At 38.0% G+C, this 25,312-nt stretch overlaps 1 protein-coding gene across 5 annotated transcripts in view; it reads right to left on the reverse strand.

The window, feature by feature from the left end:
• The window catches only part of LOC307154472 (adhesion G protein-coupled receptor E3-like), a 31,631-nt gene extending 11,221 nt beyond the window's left edge, over positions 1-20,410 (reverse strand). For 2 of the 5 annotated variants that reach the window (XM_079864455.1, XM_079864454.1), the window contains exons 1-6: positions 20,330-20,410; positions 17,878-17,943; positions 17,581-17,706; positions 16,963-17,448; positions 14,690-14,818; positions 14,511-14,566 (exon numbers count right to left, since the gene is read on the reverse strand). In XM_079864455.1, the coding sequence (XP_079720581.1) occupies positions 14,511-14,566; positions 14,690-14,818; positions 16,963-17,448; positions 17,581-17,706; positions 17,878-17,943; positions 20,330-20,357 (891 nt within the window). In that variant the 5' untranslated portion in view covers positions 20,358-20,410. Of the gene's footprint in view, positions 1-14,510; positions 14,567-14,689; positions 14,819-16,962; positions 17,449-17,580; positions 17,707-17,789; positions 17,944-20,329 lie in introns of those variants that run through there. The other 3 variants (XM_079864456.1, XM_079864458.1, XM_079864457.1) reach the window with 3 other exon arrangements.
• Between the last annotated feature and the right edge of the window lie 4,902 nt (positions 20,411-25,312).

Genomic DNA, 25,312 nt, shown 5'->3' on the forward strand with positions numbered 1-25,312 from the left:
CGTGATTACGTCATAAGTACGTATGTCAACTAGTCCAATAGGAAGAATGAGCGTCAAGGGCGGGTGACGTCATGACCAGGAAAGGATAAAAGCACATCCGGTTTTAGACAGCTTCTAGAGCCGAAGCAAAGTCGATCACAGGGATGCAGGAAGTATGGCAGGGTGACGCATCGTCTCGTTCCCTTCTCAGGGAACTAGAGTTACAGTCGTAACCTGAGACGTTCCCTTTCGAGGGAACTCGCGATGCGGCAACGACGCTTTGGGAACGAGAATACCCAACACGCCAGACTTACAATTGCCTGTAGTAAAACTGTCGGCAAACTAAGTATTAAGCACCTGAGAACCTGGGGCAGCAACCAGGTCCAGGCTATAAAACCTCACGAATGTGAGCAGATGGGAGTTTTACTTACTCAAACATGTTTTGAGGGCAGAAAGGAAAATGATTGGTTTACAGCTTCAACCAATGAAACTGAAGCAAGGGCGGGGTTAAGATGTTTGAACTTGAGGTGCGGAGGGACTGAGGAATAATCGGGAAAAAAAGACAGCTGTTCGTGGGAGAACCATAGACTGTAAAAAAATAGGGGAGAATGCATTTATTGCAAGGTAAGTGAATTTACTATTATATTTTGTTAAAATTCAACATCCTCTAACGTTTACTGAGATAATTAGCGAACATTAAAATGCACCGAACTAAAAATCATCGTCTAAACATCGTATTATACGCATTTTGATTTGACTGTTTCATCAGTCGACCACAACAAATCTGATTATGGGGTAAGTGGTGTAAAACATACTTTTCCAATGCTACCTCGCTGTCTGTTAAATTGATATGCGTGAACAGAACTTGTTCAAATCTCCGCAATATTTCAATGGATAAAATGATACATCTCCCGCCTTAGCGCTGCTCTCAGGGCAGGAGTACTCAATAGATTCAAATCGCTTATATTTTTAGTGTATTACGAGCTGCTCTTAGGGCAGGAGTACTCGATAGATTCAAATCGCTGTTATTTTAGTGTATTACGCGCTGCTCTTAAAACCCTGATTCTCTGTCGGGCGAGTACACCTGCTCAATAGCTCCTTTCGCTAATAGAGACTCTACTTCTTGCTCCATCACCAGAGCCTGCTCGGGATGAACTAACGTGGGTAGTACCCCATTGTAATGAGGTGGATGAGAACCAAACTGGATTCTGTAACCCTTCTCTATTATCTGCAGGACCCAAGAAGATATATTCGTCAGATTCTTCCACTCAATTAGAAAATCTACTAAGGGTACACAGCAAAAACTCTGGGAGTGTATATGAGTCCACACTCAAGATTGTAAAGTGTTAAAATATGAGTGTTAAATTAACACTCAAGAGTGTTGAAGTTAATGAGATAATTAAGTGATTAATTGAGTGATGACTGACCATTATTGAAGACACCTGATGTTAACAAGCAGAATCACTGAAGGAGAAAATCACAAATTGTAAGCCAGCGTTATGGAGAATAGTGTTTGCTTTAGTTGGGCTCTTGACCCTTATATGTTTACTTTAGATTTTGCTTGTTTGCTGTATCTGAGTTATAACAGCAGATGAACAAAGAAAAAACGTGATCTGATGGTGTTGGTTATATTATGACAATCATCATTTGAACTTGATCACTGAACTCATTAAGATCCTTCTTTCTGACTTAAATTTATGTTGTTGGTTACAGCATAACTGTGATTCTGCATAAATATCCAGAATTTTAGATATAATACAAAGGATTTCTTAAAAGTTGTTTTGAAGAAAAAAAAAATCTTTCTTTTAGGCACACACAGACGTCAAGATTCAGTCAATGCATCTCAACAATGGTGACAAGCAGAATATTCAATTAGGGAAAAGTAAATTATATAGACAATTCAGATCATAATTTATTCATACCGCAATGCATGATGGGAGCCATTAATGAGTTGTGATTGGTGGCAGCCACTGCAACATGCTTTATTATTGTCACCATTGTTGAGATTCACAGGCTGATTATTGATGTCTGTGTTTCTAAATAAATTCTTTTGAAAGTCTTTTGATCAGAACAATGTTTATTAAATATTTTTGATTATATGAAAAATACTGAAAATCATATGCTGTAGAATCACAGAGCTGTTGTAATTAACTAGTTAAACCAAACTATCTCAATAAGTTTAGAGTTAGTTTAATTAGTTTTTCAGATCACAACATGATTATGTCAAAATATAACCAACACCATCAGATCACATTTTTTCTTTGTTCATCTGACTGTTATAAATCAATAACAGCAGACAAGCAAATTATAAAGTAAACATATAAGGTTCAAGAGCCCAACTAAAGCAAACACTGATCGCCATAATGGTAACTTACAATTTGTGATTTTCTCCTTCAGTGATTCTGCTTGTTAACATCAGGTGTCTTCAATAATGCTCAATCATCACTAAATTAATCACTTAATTATCTCATTAACTTTAACACTCTTGAGTGTTAATTTAACACTCATATTTTAACACATTACACTCTTGAGTGTGGACTCATATACACTCCCAGGAGTGTTAATTTAACACTGGAGTTTTTGCTGTGTACTAGTCTCTCGAGACTGGCCTCTGGTGTTAATGTAACAGTCCCTTTGGTGCCCTGAAACATACTGACGCAACGTTGAGTTGACATTGAGCCAAAAGCTCGCTGAAGACCGCTGCGCCCCGAGGCACCAAGGGTGGCGGGGTTGGCAGAACAGTCCCCTGAGGAAGTGAAAAGAGGTGATGAATATGGTTTGTTCCACGATCTACATAGCTCACTATGCAGATTGGGAAAGAATGGAAGCGCTCGTGAGGGAGATGATATATTAGACTGTAAAAAGCGCCCGTCAGGCTTGCTTTTAGGACGAGCGCCTTTTTTCTCTGCTGGCCAGTCAATCTTTAATTTGTCAACAGCACAAGTTATCACCTCCACTAGCTCATCATACACAGCAAAATCCCCAGTGTTAAATTAACACTGCTCAGTGTTTATATGAGTCCACACTCAGAGTGTTATAATTAACACTGAAGTAGGGCTGTGCGATATATATCGTGAGATTGTTATGCGCATCTCGTCAGTAAAGCCGGTTCCTTAATTAGTAGTAAATCGCCATCACCTGCTTTCAGATGGAGCGGCATTTAGGGCTGAGGAGATAATTAAGTGATTAATTTAGTGATGATTGAGCATTATTGAAGACACCTGATGTTAACAAGCAGAATCACTGAAGAAGAAAATCACAAATTGTAAGTTACCATTAAGGGGATCAGTGTTTGTTTTAGTTGGACTCTAGACCATTATATGTTTACTTTAATATTTACTGTTGTTTGTCTGCTGTTATTGATTTATAACAGTTAAATGAACAAAGTAAAATGTTATCTTATAGTGTTGGTTGTGTTTTGACATAATCATGCTGTGATCTGAAAAAGGAAACTTATTGAGATAGTTTGGTTTAACTTGTTAGCAGCAGTTTAGTGATTCTTCTTCAACCTATGATTATCAGTACTTTACTTATAATTCTAAATATTTAATAAACATTGTTCTGATCAAAAGACATTCAGATAAATTCATATAAAACACAGACATCAATAATCAGCCTGTGAATCTCAACAATGGTGACAATAATAAAGCATGTTGCAGTGGCTGCCACCAATCACAACTCATTAATGGCTCCCATCATGCATTGCGGTATGAATAAATTATGATCTGAATTGTAATTTACTTTTCCTAATTGAATATTCTGCTCCTCACCATTGTTGAGATGCATAGACTGAATCTTGACATCTGTGTGTGCCTAAAAGAATGATTTTTTTTTTAAGCAACTTTTAAGAAATCCTTTATATTATATCAAAAATGCTGGGCATTTATGCAGATTCACTAACCAACAACATAAATCGAAGTCAGAAAGAAGGATTTTAATGAGTTCAGTGATCAAGTTCAAATGATGATTGTCATAATATAACCTACACCATCAGATCACTTTTTTTTTCTTTGTTTATCTGTCAGTTATAACTCAGATACAGCAGCCAAATAAAATCTGAAGTACTCATATAATGGTCTAGAGCCCAACTAAAGCAAACACCCATCACCTTAATGGTAACTTACAATTTGTGATTTTCTCCTTCAGTGATTCTGCTTGTTAACATCAGGAGTCTTCAATAATGTTCAATCATCACTAAATTAATCACTTCATTATCTCATTAACTTAAACACTCTTGAGTGTGGACTCATACACTCCCAGGAGTGTTAATTTAAAACTGGAGTTGTTGCTGTGTACAAAGAGCCGTAGTTAACTGACAAGCTGAGCCATATCGCATTAATTATCGCTGGCGATACGTCCGCGATATTAATGCGATATGGCTCAGCTTGTCAGTTAACTACGGCTCTTTGTAGTAAATGCCGCTCCATCTGAAAGCAGGTGATGGTAATTTACTACTAATCAAGGAACCGGCTTTACTGACGAGATGCGCATAACAATCTCACGATATATATCGCACAGCCCTACACTGAAGCAGTGTTAAAGTTAATGAGATAATTAAGTGATTAATTGATTAATTGAGTGATGATTGAGCATTATTGAAGACATCTGATGTTAATAAGCAGAATCACTGAAGGAGAAAATAATTTTTTAAATGGTCACCATTATGGTGATCGGTGTTTAGTTAAGTTGGACTCTTGACCCTTACATTTTTTTACTTTAGGTTTTGTTTGGCTGCTGTAATTTGGTTATAATAGCCAGATGAACAAAGAGCAAATGTGATCTGATGGTGTTGGTTGTGTTTTAGCATAATCATTAGTTGGCCTAAATCACTGAACTCATTGAGAGTATAATATCTGAGTTAAGTTTACCTTATGGATTATAGCAGCACTGTCCTTGTCGAGCATGCCATTTTTAGCCTTTTCAATGAAAACGAAATGATCAAATCAATTACGAAAAAAAAAAAAATCTTACAATATGTTCTTTTCAGGCACACACAGACATCAAGAATTTGCGTATGAATCTCAACAATGGTGACAAACAGATCAACTCTGAACATAAGCTCATTATTTATTCATGCAGCAATGCATGATGGGAGCCATGAATGAGTTTTGATTGGTGGTACCCAGAATGCACTGCAACATGCTTTATTATTGTCACCATTGTTGAGATTCACAGGCTGATTCTTGATGTCTGTGTCAAAAAAAAAAAAAAAATGTATGTGAACAACTTTTAGGAAATTATTTGGATTACACTGTAAAAGTTAAAAATATGATGCTTTTCAAGGACAGTGCTGCTATAATGAAATTAGGCTCTATATGAGTTCAGTGATTGAGGTTAAATGATTGTGAAATAATGATTATATTAAAACACAACCAACACCATCATATCACCTTTTCGCTTTGTTCTTCTGGCTGTTACGTTATGTGTATTTGTTTTTGTGACTGTGTATGTTCTGTTTTTCTTTTTTCCTGAGTTTCAGATTACCGCTGATTTGATAACAGCCTGCCAGCGGTAATTGGGTGATCATATGATGATTCTGCCTTTAAAGACGCCTCTTCCGCTTGACATGGAGGACGGTTGCGGCTTCGGGTCGGTCGCAGCGGTTCTGGCTTCCTGTTAGCCGCCAGATCAAGATGTTGTTTTTCTTGTGTTCTTTGGCTGTGTATTTTATTTAGAGTGTGGTGATGTAGGAGAGACCTGCCCTTTTGGTTTGGAATTTACTTATGTTTTTGATGAGCGTAGTTAGGTAAGTTTAATGTAGTTTCTTTCATTTTCTTTGTGGTAGGTTACTTACGTGGTTTATTTAATTTTATTAGGTTGGGTTTTGTTTGTTATTTTGGGCCTTGGGTCTCTCTGACGAGAATACCACTTTATTTATTTATTTCTGTTGATTTCATTGTTAATGAATTATATCTTTTGCTTTATTTGGGCCATGGGTCCTTTTGATTGATTCATTTTCGTTTGTGTTTACAATAAATCTCTTGAATTCGCTTTCGTTCGTATTTGTTCTTTTTGAGGATTTCTTTTTTTTTTCTGGTTGATCTGACGGCCTGCGGGAAGCTGGCTTTATTTATTTAACTACTTATTGCGTCTTACCCCTAGCGGACGTAATAAATGGGGGCTCGTCCATTTCATTTGATTCGTTTGTAAGTTTGCCAAAGATTTGCCTTGCTGGTAGGTATTTATTTCGTTGTTTGATTGGCGGGTTTTGCTAGTATACGGAGGATAATTATGGATTTTAGTATTGAGGCGTTTAAACATTTTCCTACGGTAGAGGCTTTACAATCATGCCGTAAATCTGATTTATTTTTGATTGCAGATTATTATGATATATCTGTATCTAAAGGGTCCTCTAAGCAAGTATTGTTAGATGTGGTACAGGAGAAATTGGTGTTGGATGGGGTATTGAAAGTTGAATCAATGGCACTAGATGGCGATGCTGCTTATGTGACGGACGAGTTAAGCACGGAAGCAGTTCGAAATCCAGTGGTGGAGCTGGATCCACTGGTAGGGCTGAGTACCACGGACCTTAAATTGGCTATACGACTTCGCGAGCTTGATTTACAAGTTAAGCGACAAGAACATGATACGCAGCTTTTGCGCGTTAGGCAGTGTGAACTTGAGGCGCACCGCGTTTCGACGGTACCGGTGAGTGTATTACAACCTCCTTTTGCGGCTGTCCCCAGTGCCCGTGTTTCTTCTGTTACTTCTCCTGTCCCACATACTCCGAGCACGGGTGAATTTGATATTAGCAGCCAGATTCGTTTAGTTCCTGCGTTTCGAGAAACGGAGATTGATTCTTTTTTCAGTGCTTTTGAGCGAATTGCTGTTGTTTTGAAGTGGCCGAAAGAGATTTGGTCACTTTTGTTACAATGCAAACTGACTGGTAAAGCACAGGAAGTTTGTGCTGCTTTGTCTGTTGAGGAGAGTTTAAATTATGATGTTTTGAAGGCCTCGATTCTTAGGGCATACGAACTTGTTCCCGAAGCATACCGTCAAAAATTCCGTGGTCACGTGAAAGCTGCCAATCAGACATTTGTTGAGTTTGCCCGAGAAAAGGGAAATCTTTTTGATAAATGGTGCCAGTCCAGCAAGGTAAATAATTTTGAGCAACTTCGAGAGCTTGTGTTATTGGAAGATTTTAAAACCACGTTACCAGACAAGATTGTTGTATATTTAAATGAGCAGAAAGTGAATAAACTCGTGCATGCCGCGGTTTCAGCGGATGAATTTGTATTGACTCATAAAAATGTTTTTGTTTCGTCTGCGCGTCGTGAATTCTTCCAATTTGAAAAGAGTCCGAAAAATTTAGCTGCTGAATCGAATCAGGCTGACTCACGTGAGTGTTTTTATTGTCATGAGACTGGCCATCTCATTGCTGGTTGTCCAGTTTTAAAAAGGAAAAACCAGTTTCCAAATAGCTCGGTGCCGAAGAGTGTTGGATTTGCATGTGTTGCGAGTTCGCCAGTTGACACAAATGGGCCAGGAGTTGATGCTGGATATGTTCCGTTTGTGTCTAGTGGGGTAGTTTTTCTTACTGGACAGGAAAGCGTTAAAGTCCCCATTCGCATTCTCCGAGATACTGGGTCAGCCCAATCATTTGTGTGTGGCAAAATTTTACCATTTTCTAAGGATTCGTATTGCGGTTCAGATGTGCTGGTTCAAGGAATTGAGTTGGGGATCGTCAGAGTTCCGTTACATCGTGTAAACATTCAGTCTGATCTTGTTTCTGATCTTGTTAAGATTGCGGTTCGTCCACAGCTACCTATTAAAGGGATTGATTTGATTCTTGGTAATGATCTCGCAGGCGGAAAGGTACTGCCGTTTCCTGAAGTCGTTGAAGACCCGCTTTCCGACTCACGAAATGTTGTAGGTTCTGTTTTAACCTCAACTTCTGTATTTCCTGCATGCGTGGTTACGCGAGCGCAGTCACGTAAATATAGTGACGTAGTTGAGCTTTCAGATAGTTTTGTGGCGTTTCCTGATAGCACTGATAGTTGTCATGAACCCCCTGTGGAAGTAGAGTGTATGCACTCTGAGCTGTTGTCCGCTGCACCTGGTGCTGAAGTTGATTTAACTTCGACTATTGATAGAATTACGCTGGCGAACGCGCAAAAATCTGATAATTCTCTGGCTCGTTGCAGAACGGCCGTCGTGAAGAACGGAGAGATTTTCAAGAGACCTGTTGCTTATTTTTGGGATGACGGGTTGCTGATGCGAAAAAGAACGCCAGTGTTTTCTGAAAATGAAGTTGATGCCGTTTATCAGATAGTTGTGCCTGCTCAATTTCGCTCGCATGTGTTGATGTTAGCCCATGATCATAGTTTCTCAGGACATTTGGGCGTTACAAAAACATACCATCGTATCTTAAGTCATTTCTTCTGGCCTGGGTTAAGGTCGGATGTTGTGAGGTACTGTCGGTCATGCCATATCTGCCAGACTGTGGGTAAGCCAAATCAAGTGATCTCCCCCGCACCCCTTTGCCCCATTCCTGTTATGGGTGAGCCATTTGAGCGGGTGGTTCTAGATTGTGTTGGTCCTTTGCCACGGACTAAGTCCGGACATAAATTCATGTTAACTATGATGTGCGCTAATACCCGTTTTCCGGAAGCTGTGCCTTTACGCACTATAAAAACTAAAGGGGTGGTGCAAGCTCTAATTAAATTTTTTTCAACTTTCGGTTTACCAAAGGTGGTGCAGACTGATCAGGGCACAAATTTTATGTCCCGGTTATTTAAGCAGGTGTTGTGTCAGCTCAATATAAAACACGAAGTTTCAAGTGCGTACTATCCAGAGTCACAGGGGTCGCTGGAAAGGTTTCATCAAACCTTAAAGTCAATGTTGCGTACATTTTGTGCTCAATCAGAGAAAGAATGGGATGAGGGTTTGCCCCTTTTGTTGTTTGCTGTGCGTGAGACTCAACAGGAATCACTTGGCTTTAGTCCTGCGGAGTTGGTGTTCGGCCATACCGTAAGGGGGCCGTTGAAATTATTGAAGGAGAAAATGATGGGTTGTAAGACAAGTGACGCCATTAATGTCTTGGACTATGTTAGCTCCTTCCGTGAACGTTTACATCGTGTGGGCGAACTTGCTCGAATCTCTATGGCGTCTGCTCAAGCAAAGATGAAGACTCGATTTGACAAAAAAACTGTTTCACGTTCTTTTAACCAGGGTGACCGGGTACTGGTTTTGCTTCCTATCCCTGGATCAGCCCTACAGGCGAAGTTTTCTGGCCCGTATGTGATTGACGCCAAACTTAGTGAGACGGACTACATAGTTCGTACCCCTGATCGCAAGAGGAAAACTCGCGTCTGTCACATTAATATGTTGAAGTTATATATTTCGCGAGATGGTCAAGAGAAAAGTTCTGCGGTTTCAGTTGCATCTGTAGCTGTTATGTCTACGTCTGAGGGTTCTGATACCGATGGTTTGACCATGCGAAGTGCATCTGTTACTGGTGCCCGGTTGCAAAATTCTGAGATCCTTAAAGATTTACCGTCTTACCTGTCATATCTGTCCGAAGCTTCTCGATCAGATATTTGCCATTTAATCCAGCTATATCCAACCTTGTTCTCTGACGTACCATCTAGAACGACTGTAGTATGCCATGATATTGACGTGGGGGATCATCCACCAATTAAGCAGCATGCCTATAGGGTGAACCCAACTAAGCGTCAGATTATGCAGGATGAGGTGAAGTATCTCCTTGAAAACGGGCTGGCTGTGCAGAGTTCCAGTGCTTGGAGTTCTCCCTGCCTTATCGTTCCAAAGAGTGATGGCACGGTTCGCTTTTGCACTGATTATAGAAAAGTTAACGCCATCACAAAGTCAGATTCATTTCCCTTGCCCCGGATGGAGGACTGTGTGGACAGGGTTGGGTCTGCTACTTTTGTTTCAAAGCTGGATCTACTTAAAGGTTATTGGCAGGTGCCCTTAACTCCGCGCGCAGCCGAGGTTTCTGCCTTTGTTACGTCTGATAATTTGCTACAGTACACTGTTATGGCGTTCGGATTAAGAAACGCTCCTGCCACGTTCCAACGATTGATGAATAGGGTTCTGGCAGGTATTCCTGGTTGTGATGCGTATTTAGACGACATTGTGGTTTATTCTTCTGACTGGAATGATCATCTGGAGACACTTCATGTGGTGTTTGATCGCCTGTGCACCTCCTCTTTGACTCTGAATCTTGCGAAATGCGAGTTTGGTAGGGCTACGGTAACCTATTTGGGTAAACAGGTCGGTCAGGGTGCAGTTCGTCCTGTTGCCGCTAAAGTGCAGGCTATCGTGCAGTTTCCTGTTCCGAATACTAAACGACCTTTGGTAGTGTTTACTGATCATAACCCGTTGGTTTTTCTGTCTCGGATGTGTAACTCCAACCAACGTATTATGCGTTGGGCATTAATCATACAGGAGTTTAATGTTGAAATTCGCTACAAGAAGGGGATCGAGAATGTCTTAGCGGATACTTTGTCGCGTGCAATGGAAGATGTGTAATCAACCATGTGATGATTCTTAACGGTGGGGGTGTTACGTTATGTGTATTTGTTTTTGTGACTGTGTATGTTCTGTTTTTCTTTTTTCCTGAGTTTCAGATTACCGCTGATTTGATAACAGCCTGCCAGCGGTAATTGGGTGATCATATGATGATTCTGCCTTTAAAGACGCCTCTTCCGCTTGACATGGAGGACGGTTGCGGCTTCGGGTCGGTCGCAGCGGTTCTGGCTTCCTGTTAGCCGCCAGATCAAGATGTTGTTTTTCTTGTGTTCTTTGGCTGTGTATTTTATTTAGAGTGTGGTGATGTAGGAGAGACCTGCCCTTTTGGTTTGGAATTTACTTATGTTTTTGATGAGCGTAGTTAGGTAAGTTTAATGTAGTTTCTTTCATTTTCTTTGTGGTAGGTTACTTACGTGGTTTATTTAATTTTATTAGGTTGGGTTTTGTTTGTTATTTTGGGCCTTGGGTCTCTCTGACGAGAATACCACTTTATTTATTTATTTCTGTTGATTTCATTGTTAATGAATTATATCTTTTGCTTTATTTGGGCCATGGGTCCTTTTGATTGATTCATTTTCGTTTGTGTTTACAATAAATCTCTTGAATTCGCTTTCGTTCGTATTTGTTCTTTTTGAGGATTTCTTTTTTTTTTCTGGTTGATCTGACGGCCTGCGGGAAGCTGGCTTTATTTATTTAACTACTTATTGCGTCTTACCCCTAGCGGACGTAATATGGCTGTTATAACTGAAGTACAGCAGCCAAACAAAATCTAAAGTTAATGATTTAAGTGTCAACAGTCCAACTAAAGAAAACACTGATCACCATAATGGTGACATACCAATTACGTTTTTTCTCCTTCAGTGATTCTGCTTGTTAACACCAGGTGTCTTCAATAATGCTCAGTCATCACTCAATTAATCACTTAATTATCTCATTAACTTTAACACTGCTTCAGTGTTACTTATAACACTCTGAGTGTGGACTCATATAAACACTGAGAGTGTTAATTTAACACTGGGGATTTTGCTGTGTATGCAGGAGAAGAAGATGGCAAATCTTCTTCTCTCGTGTTTGTGTTTGTGTCACTACCAGCCACTCTCAGTACATCTCTACATCCTCGGAGCAAGAGCACTGAAGCATGGGGCTCTCTTCCCGGATGGAAGAAGCCGCAGTTCGGGCTTCCGACACCGACAAGAGAGCACTGGATCCCTCGGGTACACAGCAAAATCCCCAGTGTTAAATTAACACTCCTCAGTGTTTATATGTGTCCACACTACAGAGTGTTAAAAATTAACACTGAAGCAGTGTTGAAGTTAATGAGTTAATTAAGTTAACACTGAAGCAGTGTTGAAGTTAATGAGATAATTAAGTGATTAATTAAGTGATGATTGGCCATTAGTGGTGACACCTGATGATAACAAGCAGACTCACTGAAGGAAAGAGAAACACAAGAACTACTGACTTCGAGCCATTATTGCACTTATTATTTTACCAGTTTGACTTTATTTCTGTCATACATCTACACACGGTCTTATTTAGATTTAACAGAAGTTTAGATGGTAATGTTTTATGGAATGTTTCGTTTCATGTCACCATTATGGTGGTCAGTGGTTGCTTTAGTTGGGCTCTTGACACTTTATTATTTAACATTAGTTTTTCTCTGGCTGCTCCAACTCTGTGTTTATAGAGCATATGTGTTGTGGCAAAAGAAACTGACTTTGGCTGTGTTTCCTGAAAGCATCACAAGCCTAATTTGATCATATAGACCATTAGTTGCAGTTGGTCTGCGATTAAGTTAGGCTTAAGATGCTTTTGGAAATGCAGCCCTGGTTATGTTTCGATGATGAAATTACTAGTGACCTGATTCAATGATGTCATCCAGCATTATAAACTGATTATCTAATTGTTTTATTAATTTTTCACTACAGTAGTTACTTCCAGCAATGTTTTAAAGATCTGAAAGATTTAATATCACACACAGACATCAAGAATCTACATATGAATCTCAACAATGGTGACAATCAAACAAATGCTTAATGTTGCAGTGCATGATGGGAGCCACCAATCAGAACGCATCAATGGCTGACATCATGCATTGCAGCATGAATAAATTATGCAGCTGAATTGTCCTGTAATTTTCATTGTTTTTTCTGTTGGCTTTTATTTTGCTATTGTTTTGTTCTGACTTTAGTAGCTTGTTTTGTGATGTTCAGAGTTGATCTGTTTGTCACTAGTTTGTTTATTGTCACCATTGTTGAGATTCATATGCTGATTCTTGATGTCTGTGTGTTTTAACACAATAACTTTTTTGCACAAAGTATTTTCAAAATGTTTCATATTGCTGTTGGATCTCAAACTGTAAAACCTCAGAGCTACAATCACCAATACTAAAACAAGACATCAAGCATATAGTCAAAGATTTAGACTCTCACATCAGTGAATCAGGACACTACATGATAATGTTTTTATCATCAAAACATATTGTGAGCAGGTCATGTTTTCTCTTGCAGTAACAAATGTGCTTTATAAACACAGAGTTGTAGCAACCAGAGAAAAACTAATATTAAAAAATGAAAAGAGTCAAGAGCCCAACTAAAGCAAACACTGACCACCAAAATGGTAACTTGAAAAGAAAAATTCCATTAAATATTACCGTCTAAACTTCTGTTGAATCTCAAGAACTTTTGTCGATGTATGACAGAAATAAAGTCAAACTGGTAATAATAAGTGCAACAATGTGTAATGACTCGAAGTCAGTAGTTCTTGTGTTTCTCTTTTTTCTGTTATTGTTTTTTCTCTTTCCGTCAATGATTCTGCTTATTAACATCAGGTGTCACCACTAATGGCCAATCATCACTTAATTAATCACTTAATTATTGCATTAACTTCAACACTGCTTCAGTGTTAACTTAATTATCTCATTAACTTCAACACTGCTTCAGTGTTAATTTTAACACTCTGTAGTGTGGACACATATAAACACTGAGGAGTGTTAATTTAACACTGGGGATTTTGCTGTGTAAGGGAGGAGATAAGGCAGAGCCCGTCTCCAACCCCGCCGAGAGATCCATTTGCGAGCCCCAGGTCTGCATTCTCCGTGCTGCCTCAGCAGCAGCAGCTGTACCCCGAGGTTCGCAAACCTGACCACTCTCATCAAATAGGGACAGGTGGGAGCGGAGCATGCGGAGCGGGAGACGCTCACAATGCTGACGGTCAGCCCCCTCGAAGGCTGACATAGCATGCTCCACTACCAAAAAAACTACACAAAGATCGTGTGTATCCCCACCCGTAAGGAAACGAGGGCAGGGAGGAACACACGCCTTGAATAGCTGTTTCGCCTTGGCTTTCAATAGATACGTGACAAACCAACAATAAATATACAGACAGTTTTGACATAGAGCGTTTGCTGAGGCACAAAAGCTAGCGCCGGTTGCACCGGATGTGCTTTTATCCTTTCCTGGTCATGACGTCACCCGCCTGTGACGCTTATTCTTCCTATTGGACTAGTTGACATACGTGCTTCAGACGTAATCACACGGAGGTGTTCCCAAAGCGTCGTTGACGCATCGCGAGCCCCCTTGAAAGGGAACTAAACTTTTTTTTTTAATTTGTCTCTTTATTCTATTGTATTTATTTGTGCTATTGTTTGCAATTTGTATATTTGTTCTTATTTTATTACTGACTGTTTACTTGTCTTTCTTTGAGAATTTTATAAAAAGTTTAAAATAAAGCCTACCTGTGCTGTGTGTAATCAATATTTCAAACAATTATGAGACAATAATAAAAAATAAAAAAAAACCTATATGGCAGTTTTTTCCCTGTGGTATCGAAAATGGTATTGAATATTGTTATTTTTTCAAGGTATCATATCGAAGTTAGATACGATAACTTCGATAACACAAAGAAATGAGAACACATCAAATATGAATAATATATGAACATTAAATGCTATTTTAAGAATGTTTTATCTTAACATAACATAATAATATTAATAATATAATTATAACAATCATAATAAGCAGAAGTTCCCATTCTACCTTCTCCGGTGTGTGTTCTGCATCAGGCTGAGGTTTAAACTGATCACAGTCCATTTCTGTGCACAACAACAGGAAAGATCAAATTAACTAAGAAGACTACAGTGCACTGATTAACTTCTACAAGAGTCTCGTTAGCTGCTGCATAATGAACAGAGCAATCTCCCTGCTGTAATGCTCACCGATGCATTTTGACTGGTTGTTGCCGTAGTTACTGTAACCCGGGTTACATTCGCAGATGAAGCTGCCTGGGTGATTTTTGCACACTGCGTTTGTGCCGCAAACATCTGGATCTTTACACTCATCGATGTCTGTGTGTGTGTGTGAGAGAGAGAGAGAGAGAGAGAGAGAGAGAGAGAGAGAGAGAGAGAGAAAAGATGGGGTGAGAGAACATTATTAGAATATTAATAATATTTGAATTAATGTCATTTTAAAGTGCTCTTATTATGCCCTTTTATGAAGTCTTGATTTTGTTTTTGGGGTGTACTAGAATATTATTTCATGTTTGGTTGTTCAAAAAACACAATAATTTTATATTATTACAGCACCTCTCTCCCTAGTCTGTCTCGAATGTGTCTTTAGTTCCTGTTTCCGTGAAGCCCCTCCTTCCGAAATACAAAATGTGCTGTGATTAGCTGGCCCAGTGTGTTGTGATTGGGAAATGTCACGGCCCTTACCATAACCGCGAGTTTAATCTGCTCAGGTGTAAATATTAAGGATGGCGTCAATTTCAAACCAATTCAAGCCTGATTCAGACTTAAGAATGTTAACAAACAAGAGGATCGTCCAGAACGGATTTCATGCACAGATTTATAATGTATAATTTTATTATGCATTTTAGATATGATGTTATACACCATTTCATCATGATATTTATCGGAAAACTCTGGTAATACAAACATTAATCGATCACAAAACCATGGTTAATATTCCTAAAGTGTGGTGAATAGGGATGGCGAAAACGAAAAAAATTCTTGACCGACCACCGAGCCTCATTAGCCGGTTGAAACCGGTTAACCGATTAGTTTAAAATATGCTATGCTATTTGAAATAACAGCCATTTCGAGCCGCGCCTGCAATTTCACAACTCTGTCGCATCTCTCTGCCGCTCTGCCTCCCGCTCACACACACACACACCCCAGCGCCGCCCTTCCACTCACGTCACTTTTTTAAAATCCCCTACAGTGCGAAACATGAGCCGCAAACGCGGCGCCGAGGAGCTTGTATGTAATCGGAGGACAAATGGCTCCTTAGTTTCGAAATGGTTTGGGTACAAGGTGATCGCGTTGAAAATAAAGGCGTTTGTCTAGCGTTAGAAGCTCATTTGAAACATTGGCGTGGCTCATTTAAGAAAATGACAGCTCTGAAGAGACGCCGCTTTAACCTCGAGTGTTTTAGTCTGTAGCCTTTACTTTTCGCAAACCTTGTGAGCGCGCGAACCCAAACGCTGTGACCTCGCGCCAAATGTTTTTATTGGTTTATTAAGTACAAACTGGCGAGTTATGAAAAATTGAGTGTGAGGGATTTGTTCACTTCACACAAAAAGATCTTGGAATGAGTTGGCTAACTGTAGTAGTGTTTAGTCCACTGTCTATAATAGCCTAATTTAGAGATCACTTTTTTGTCGACTACCGACAACTTTGATCGGTTAACGTTGATACGGTCAACCATTGGTGAAACGGTCATCGGTTAACATCCCTAGTGGTGAACAGTCTTACAAAAGTGAGAGCTTAAACGGCATGTCAACAACACTAATGTTGGCTAGCATGCGAACAGCTTTGCCTTTTGTTTACATCGTAGCAACAACATAAAACTTATAATTGGAACTGTTAATAGAAAACACAACTACAAATTATAAGATATACTTGCAATTTGTGATCCACAAACAACAGATTGTCCCGAAAAAGTGGGAACTGCCCGTTTCAGGAGAAGTTTTTGTGCGTAGCCTGCATTGTACTCTCTTATAGTTTCTGGAAGCCGTTCTCCGTAAAATGTGCAGCACAAAGATAAAAGTTGGGATTATAATGTTTAGGAACAGTGTTTAAAATCAATTTTAACCACTCTCGTCAGCCTTAGGAAGATCAAATGAGTTTGGGAGTTTTGGAGTTTTGAGTTTTGGTGGACACAACAGTGTCTCTTTGACATAGCGACACCACAGTCTTCTCTAATGCAGCTCAACCAGGCCTTGCACCTTTTTGGGGGTTTTACGTGGGCGGGATTATTTAAATGAGTATCATTATGACTTCACAAAGCCCGTAAAAAAGCGTACAAACGAGTAGTCCGTTGTAGTTCTTGGAAAGTGGATTCTGTTAAATAAAATATCTCCCTTTGGGGTGGACTTTGAGCTTTGTAACCTTGCAGATCTTTCAGCTCAAACAGCAACATTACACACTAACTAAAGTTGAATAAGTAGAAAAGCATATTAAGACGTATAGCATAATATGATAAAAGGCACCTTCACATTTTGATTTAGAGCCAGTTGAGTTCCGAAAGTCCATCTCAGTTGAGCTCAGCATGTCTATTTCATGTCTCTTAGTATACATCTCAGCTGTGGTCTGAAAGTCCATGTCTGTTGTGGGCTGAAAGTCCATCTCAGTTGTGATCTGAAAGTCCATCTCAGTTGTGGGCTGAAAGTCAGTAATTTTACTTAAGTCCATAATATCAGTTGTGGTCTGAAAGTCAGTAAAGTTACTTATGCCCGCAACATCAGTTGTGTTCTGAAAGTTCATCTCAGTTGAGCTCAGCATGTCTATTTTATGTCTCTTAGTATACATTTCAGCTGTGGGCTGAAAGTCCATTTCAGTTGTGGTCTGAAAGTCCATGTCCGTTGTGGGCTGAAAGTCCATAATATCAGTTGTGGTCTGAAAGTCCACATCAGTTGTGTTCTCAAACTCCACATCACCAGAGCCGGAAAATGTTTTATTGGCACACTTGTTTATACCTGACAGGAGGGAAAGAAAGCAGTTGCCAAATTATGTACTGCAAATATTCTGTCTTTAATTATTAAATGTAAAAAACAGGATTAAAGTTTCTACTAAATGAATATGGTGGACTCCTCAATCCTCTCTAATACCTGTACACTGGGTTGGTACGCTCATTATGAACCCTTGAACACAGGCGCAGGAGTAACTTCCATGTGTATTGACACACTCGGAGTGATCGCCACACACACTCGGAGAAGTTGCACACTCATCCTCATCTGAACAACAGACAGAGGAGTGGATTGAGGAAGGAAACATGTCAATATAAAGTTAAAAAGACTACAACTACAGTGACACATACCGCTTTTTACAGACCATTAAAAACTTCATTAGTTGAACTGTTCATATATAAAAAAATAAATTTAATCAAACCACGAGGTCATAATTACCAACACATTTCATTTGAACAAGTTTAAATCCAATGAGACATCCACTACATGACGGCAGAAAGAGACCTGGGAAGAGAAAGAAAAAAATTTGTGAGAGTTTTTTTAGCTATAATTTTTACGTATGGTTAACATCATTAAATGTGTGCAATTTGCAGCCAAATCGCATTTGATGATACAAACGTTATAAATCCGACTAAGCATATTGTGGAAAAACATACAAAAATGCCCTTTTTTATTCCACAGGAATTCGCGGTTTCGCGCTCTTACAGTTTAAAAGTTAACGGTCATGGCTGAGTTTCCCGATAACGTTGTCTCTACGAAGACTCTTAAGGTATAACTTAACTGAAGGTATACCATTTCTAGGTGTGTTCCCCGATCTATACCTTAGGAAGCTGCTTAAGAAATACCTTTCTTACGTGCGATGTTACCGGGTGCTGTCCGAGGCGATGCTGCTGAATTGGTTGATATCGACGGCTCGAGAATCAATTATTCTCTTGTGCAGGGGCTGTTTATGTGAGAAAGCGGTGTTCTTTATAAAAGAAGCACTTCAGAAATAGTTGAAACTGCATTTATTAGGACTCATGGGATATTATAAAAAATAACCCAAACTATAATAGCCTTGCCGACATATTTTAAAATTGTAACATATATTGCTGCCATAATAACCATTTCAATTATTTATGTGCTTTCTTCTCTTTCCTATTTTTGTTCGCTGAGGTGGAGCTGCGATGAAATATTGTTCTTGTAAATACTTTACAGCATTTCAGTAATAAAAGTGTGCATCTTACATACGGTGCTCGGCAGTGATCAAAAAGGATTTAAACAGTGGATTTTGAATCTCTTCTTGTAAACTCAGAGATGTGGATTCAGACGGCAATTACATTTCTGCACAACCTGTTTGTCAAAAAACAGTAGGTACTAATTTGGACAGGGATTTTTACTTGGGTTGGGTGAGAAAAAACACTGATATTATGGATTCGGACGGCACTAAAATCACCAACTTACCCCTGTAAATGTTTAAAATACCGGACGAGCCCATGAGAAACAATATTAGCGTCCGAATAGGACTTAACTGACAGTAGCCTTTCACTGGCCTTTAAAAGCGCTCTTTTATTAAATTAATAATATAATATATGATAATAATATAATTAAAATTCTAACAACAATCAGTGTGATTGACAATTTTATTCTTTGCATGAAAACACTTGAATTACTGAACACTGTCTGTGTGTATTAAAACTTCAGAATTATATTCATATAGACCTGCAACAGTGATAAGGTAAAGCTAAGAGTGGTCCAGACCAACCTTACGAACGTATGACTTACAGAAGGTATACTTTACTAACGTTTCCGGAAACACGTATTAACGATAAGGTACAGCTTAAGGTGTAACTTCAGAACGACGTAGCGTTAAGAAGGTTTCGGGAAACCCAGCCCATATCTCTCAGCGATTCATATTGGTTTTGATTTCTTAAACAAATTCATTTGTATATGAGAAGTTAAATGTATTTTAATTGCTTTTGCTTGTAGTTGAAGGGAGCGTGTTGGTAAATGTCCTAAAGACGGAGATATAGCGGAGATATCTACCAAACTGTAGCCTGTATGTTCAGTGATAAGATATTGCACATTTAAGCCTTTTCCAAATATTTGCTGTATTTTTAAAGTTTGTTAAACTTTGTGTTAATCTGCATACCATGTACTTTAGTTCAGATGTTAAATCCTGTAGGCCTACTGATTTATTGCGAATATGAAATTGTAATTTTGAGTGCCACTTTAACGAAGCTATATTTTGTTTTCTGTTGTATACCTGTATGAGACAGAGAAAACTGTAAAACATTGAGCCTCATGGCTGTAAATAAAAACGGCATATTTGTAGCTAATTTGGCTTCTGGTGACAAAATATTTTCTGAAATAATTGATGCAGCATGTCATAAAAGCTGCAGACAGAGAATAACTTGTATTTAATATACAGACAGCTCCTCCAGACCTTCGATCGGGATCGTGAGCATGTATATGGGTATTTACATTTTTGTAAACGTATAACACTGTTTTTTATGCTTTTGTTGTGAAAATAAAATAAATCAAATCAAAAATCAAATCATGTGCTGTACTCATGTGAGTGGTCAAAAAAACTCTTTTATGCACTATTTCACAATAATTTCCACAGTGTCAGTCTTTCTTACACTGGGGCGGTTTCTGGGTGTGTTGGTGTATTAGAAAGAAACTGACACTGGGTTGTGAATAATATCCTTAAAGTCTCTCTGGTTTCAAGTTTCTAACAACGGAAATCATCGATCTTAAAGAAGAAGTCTTGTTTAACACAGACAGGCACAGTTCTGTACTAGTGGTCTTTGACACATGTTCCCAGCTGCTGTCTGACTACTAATCCAGCTAAAGTGCCTCAGAAATACACACCAGATGTGAACAGAGTAAAACAATATAGGCTACTCACCCAAAAGAAGTTTCCATTTCAGCTCCATGTTAGGAAACAGTTAGGGACCGTTCAGTACTTATGGAAAGGACCACCAGAGGAAAATAGGGGAGGGTCATGACTTTTTATTCTTGTTGAGGGGAGGGTCTTGTCTTTTTATTCTTTGTTGAGGGGAGAACTAGGTTACATTGTATTTATGTAACATTATTTATTTCAATTAACTTAAGTTAATTACATGAGGTTAATACAATGCCGTTTAGTTCAATAAGTTTTAACAGTCTTAATTTTGTCCAAAACAATTAAGTTAATTAAGTTAAATTATTCTAAAATTAATATTTTTACATTCAACCAAAACAAACATGGATTATTTGTAAAAATATAAATTTTAGGATAATTGAACTTAATTAACTTAATTGTAATGTTATATTTCAATGTTAGTTTGTAATGGCAAGAACAGTAAGAGAAAATGTGATCAGATGATCAAAAAAAATTGTTAAGTATTTATTTTATGCTGTTTGAAGGTTTGTGATATATGAAATTCCCAAAAGAAAATCTCCTGTTGACTGTTACTTTTTATCCTGAAAGTCTTTAGCTGTTTCAATAGTTAGCCTGTTATTTGTTTAAAGGAAGAGGAAAATAGCTAACAATGACCTGGCGGACCGCCAGCGTGTTTTGGACGGCACAAAGTCAGCGGTTTGACCCGGTTGGACATCCGTCAGTATGTCTAAGGATGGAAGGGTGTGTAACAGGATGTAAATGGTGTTTAGCTGGTTCCTTCCACAGCCAGGAATGCGAGGGAGTACTCTGGGTTTGGGCCGAATACAGAGACTGAAGCCTCTCCTCGTACAGCACAAATAGTCATCTTCATTTATATAGTGCTTTTAACACTAATCAAGGAACCGGCTTTACTGACGAGATGCGCATAACAATATCGTGCGATATATCGCCCAGCCCTAGGTGGACCTCTGTCCCTCTGGGTTCGGGGGCATGCCCCCCCTAAGAACATTTTGTGCATTTTAATGTTAAATTCATCAATCTGGTGCAGTTTGAGAGTTCAAAATTAAAAAGCTCCAACCCATATTCAGTGTGCAAATTAAACAAAGAAAAAATCAAACCTCTTTTAGTAACAGTGTCTGTCTATATTACACTGCTACATATTAATAGTTATAATATTAATCTCATGACAGTAGCCTAATAGCCATATATTGCTAAACAAATGCACTGAAAAATAAAGAAAACTTTCATAATTAGTTTTGTACTAATTTCTAAACTTGAAAGAGATAAGCACATGATCTTTTATTTTGACGGAAACTGCATCAAGCTTTTATTTTGGCGGAAAACATGGATAAAAACGCGTCTCATTAAAGTTCTAGTAAATTTCTGTAATCGTGAACAATGCAGATGTGGAAATAATGCGTAACTGGGTAATGGGTTCCTACACTCATAGCCAAAGTGTTTTGAAAGTAGTTCTGCTCAGAGGTGGGAGTAAGTCACTAAATTCAAGTCTCAAGTCAAGTCCAAGTCTTAACATTGCAAGTCAAAGTCAAGCCAAGTCATACTCTTTGTCAAGTCAAGTCAAGTCGCAACTTAGTCATCAAGTCATACCAAGTCACACACAGGCTCGTTTTACACATTTTTTTAACTCTGGGACTTTTATTTCTTATTTAGACACAGAGGGCTGATGGGTAAAAAAAAATAAATAAAATAAATTAACTTGTGTGTAATAAATAAAATATTGTTAAGAAGCACATTAAATGCTCTAAAATAAAAAATAAATTAAATGAACACAAGTAAACAAGAATTAATAAAACTTTTCCCATCTTGTGCTAGCCCTACATAGTTATTTTGCTGTGATGTCCTCTATGAAAGTGTAAACGAAACAAAAACATTAAAAATGTCAATTTAATCCAATTAGGCCAACGTGAACACACTCAAAAAAAAAAAAAAAAAAAAAAAAGTCTAAACATAAGATTTATGTATTTAAATTGCATATAGAATTTCCATCCATTTGGATTACATAGTTTTAACATAAACCAATTAATAATCTGAATGTAATTCATATGTTTAAGTCATATATAAATGAAACAGATAAGATTTATGTAATAGTACACAGAAAAACGCCCATGTTAAATTAACACTTCTCAGTGTTCATATGTGTGCACACTACAGACTTAAAGTACCATTGAAGCAGTGTTGAAGTTAATGAGATAATTAAGTGGTGATTGAGCATTAATTATGAACACCTGCTGTTAACAAGCAGAATCACTGAAGAACAGAGAAACACAAGAACTACAACTGACTTCAGCCACAGTCTTAGATGAAATCAACTGAAGAGAAAAGAAGACATTAAATCTGTGAAGATCTCTGCAGAGGAGGATTAAACAATTCAAACAGCTTTACCAGCTTCACCTATTAGTAACCAGACTGACTTTATTTAATATCCGTTTTAATGAAATCAACAATTGTATTTTAAAGTCACCATGATGGTGGTTAGCATTTGCTTTAGTTGGACTCTTGACCATTGACTTTTTAGTATTACATTTTCTTTGGCTGCTACATTTGTGTGTATATAAAGCACATTTGTTGAGGCAAAAAAAGCCATGAGAAGATTAGATCAGGTGATATTGGATGTTTAATCATCATGTAATTGTTTGAATCTGATCTTATTCTGTGTCTAATGCTTTGATTATATATGAGTTGTGTTTGTAATGTTGTTTTATAATAGAAGCCATGTTAATTTACAGCATGAGAGCAATGTTGATAGTCAAATAACATTTAGTGCATTAAACTTTTTTTCTCTACATTATTACTTCAAGAATCAGTGTATGACTCTCAACAATGGTGACAATCAATGAAATGTTTCATGCTGCAGTGCATGCTGGGTACCACCAATCAAAACTCACCCATATCTCCCAGCATTCATTGCGACATTAATACATTATGCAGCTGGATTTTCTGGATACTTTGTTTGATTGTCACCATTGTTGAGATTCATATGCTGTTTCTTGATGTCTGTGTTTGTCTAAGTAATGCCATAGATTCAAGTTTTTGTGCACCAAGTTTTTTTTTTTAAAACCTATTTTAAATAATAGGTATTTGATAAACAACACTGCTAGATATACTATAAAATCAAATGACTTCTATTATGAATAAAACAATATTAAAAACACAAGTCCTATATAATCAAAGCATTAGATACTGCATAATATCAGGGATTAAGGAAATTACATAATGATGACATTTTCATCATCAATAAACAACCAACATCATCAGATCTCATGGCTTTCTTAACTACAACAATTGTGCTTTAGAAACACACAAGTATAGCAACCAAAGAAAAGTTTACATTAAAGAGTCAAGGGTCAAGAGTCCAACTAAAGCAAATGCTAATCGTGGTGACTTTAAAATACAACTATTGATTTCATTAAAACGGATATTAAATAAAGTCAATCTGGTTAGTAATAAGTGAAGCTGGTAAAGCTGTTTGAGTTGTTTAATCCTCCTCTGCAGAGATCTTCACAGATTTAATGTCTTCTTTTCTCTTCAGTTGATTTCATCTAAGACTGTGTCTGAAGTCAGTTGTAGTTCTTGTGTTTCTCTGTTCTTCAGTGATTCTGCTTGTTAACAGCAGGTGTTCATAATTAATGCTCAATCATCACTTAATTATCTCATTAACTTCAACACTGCTTCAATGGTACTTTAACTCTGTAGTGTGCACACATATGAACACTGAGAAGTGTTAATTTAACATGGGCATTTTTTCTGTGTACTATTACATAAATCTTATCTGTTTCATTTATATATGACTTAAAAATATGAATTACATTCAGATTATTAATTGGTTTATGTTAAAACTATGTAATCCAAATGGATGGAAATTCTATATGCAATTTAAATACATAAAAAGTCTAAACATAAGATTTTTTTTTTTTTTTTTTTTTGAGTGTGTTCACGTTGGCCTAATTGGATTAAATTGACGTTTTTAATGTTTTTGTTTCGTTTACACTTTCATAGAGGACATCACAGCAAAATAACTATGTAGGGCTAGCACAAGATGGGAAAAGTTTTATTAATTCTTGTTTACTTGTGTTCATTTAATTTATTTTTATTTTAGAGCATTTAATGTGCTTCTTAACAATATTTTATTTATTACACACAAGTTAAATTTTTTTTTTTTTTTTTTTTTTACCCATCAGCCCTCTGTGTCTAAATAAGAAATAAAAGTCCCAGAGTTAAAAAATGTGTAAAACGAGCCTGTGTGTGACTTGGTATGACTTGATGACTAAGTTGCGACTTGACTTGACTTGACAAAGAGTATGACTTGACTTGACTTGACTTGATTTGACTTGACCCTTACAACAGAATGACTTGGCTTGACTTTGACTTGCAATGTTAAGACTTGGACTTGACTTGAGACTTGAATTTAGTGACTTACTCCCTTACTCTGGTTCTGCTTACCGCGGACTCTACACTTTCTCATCTCTCTCCTGATCCTCCTCATCAGCCACTGGAGCTGATTAAGGTCCTGCTGCTGCAGAAAACATATTTTGACACATTTTACAGCGTCTGCTTGAAGGGCCTGTATCTATTTTCCACGCTATTTCTCTGTACATTCCTTACGTTTCTTCTCCATCTCGCAGACTATTTTGACAGATACACTTGACACTACACGCTCACTCAAAGCCCAAAGGGGGAGGTGTTTAAAGATGTGATTGGGCCAGCCCAGTGTCAATTAAACAAAACAAAACGAATGGGCCGCCGATGTACGAGTTTTATGGGCCGTTAAAAAAAAAAAAAAAGAAAAAGTATGAGATGTATCGGATTCGGCCCAAAAAGCACGTCGGCCCACCGAGCATTTGCCCGGTATGCCAGATTACCAGTCCAGCCCTGGTAGACCTTCCTCCATGGTACAAGACAACCGTGTGAGTACACCGTAATACTCTGTGTCGCTCTGCGCCACTAGAGGGAGCTCAACTGTCTTTCAGGAAGAGCGGAGGTCAAAAC

This window comes from Squalius cephalus (assembly GCF_949319135.1).
Source record: "Squalius cephalus genome assembly, chromosome: 2".
NCBI classification, from domain to species: domain Eukaryota; kingdom Metazoa; phylum Chordata; class Actinopteri; order Cypriniformes; family Leuciscidae; genus Squalius; species Squalius cephalus.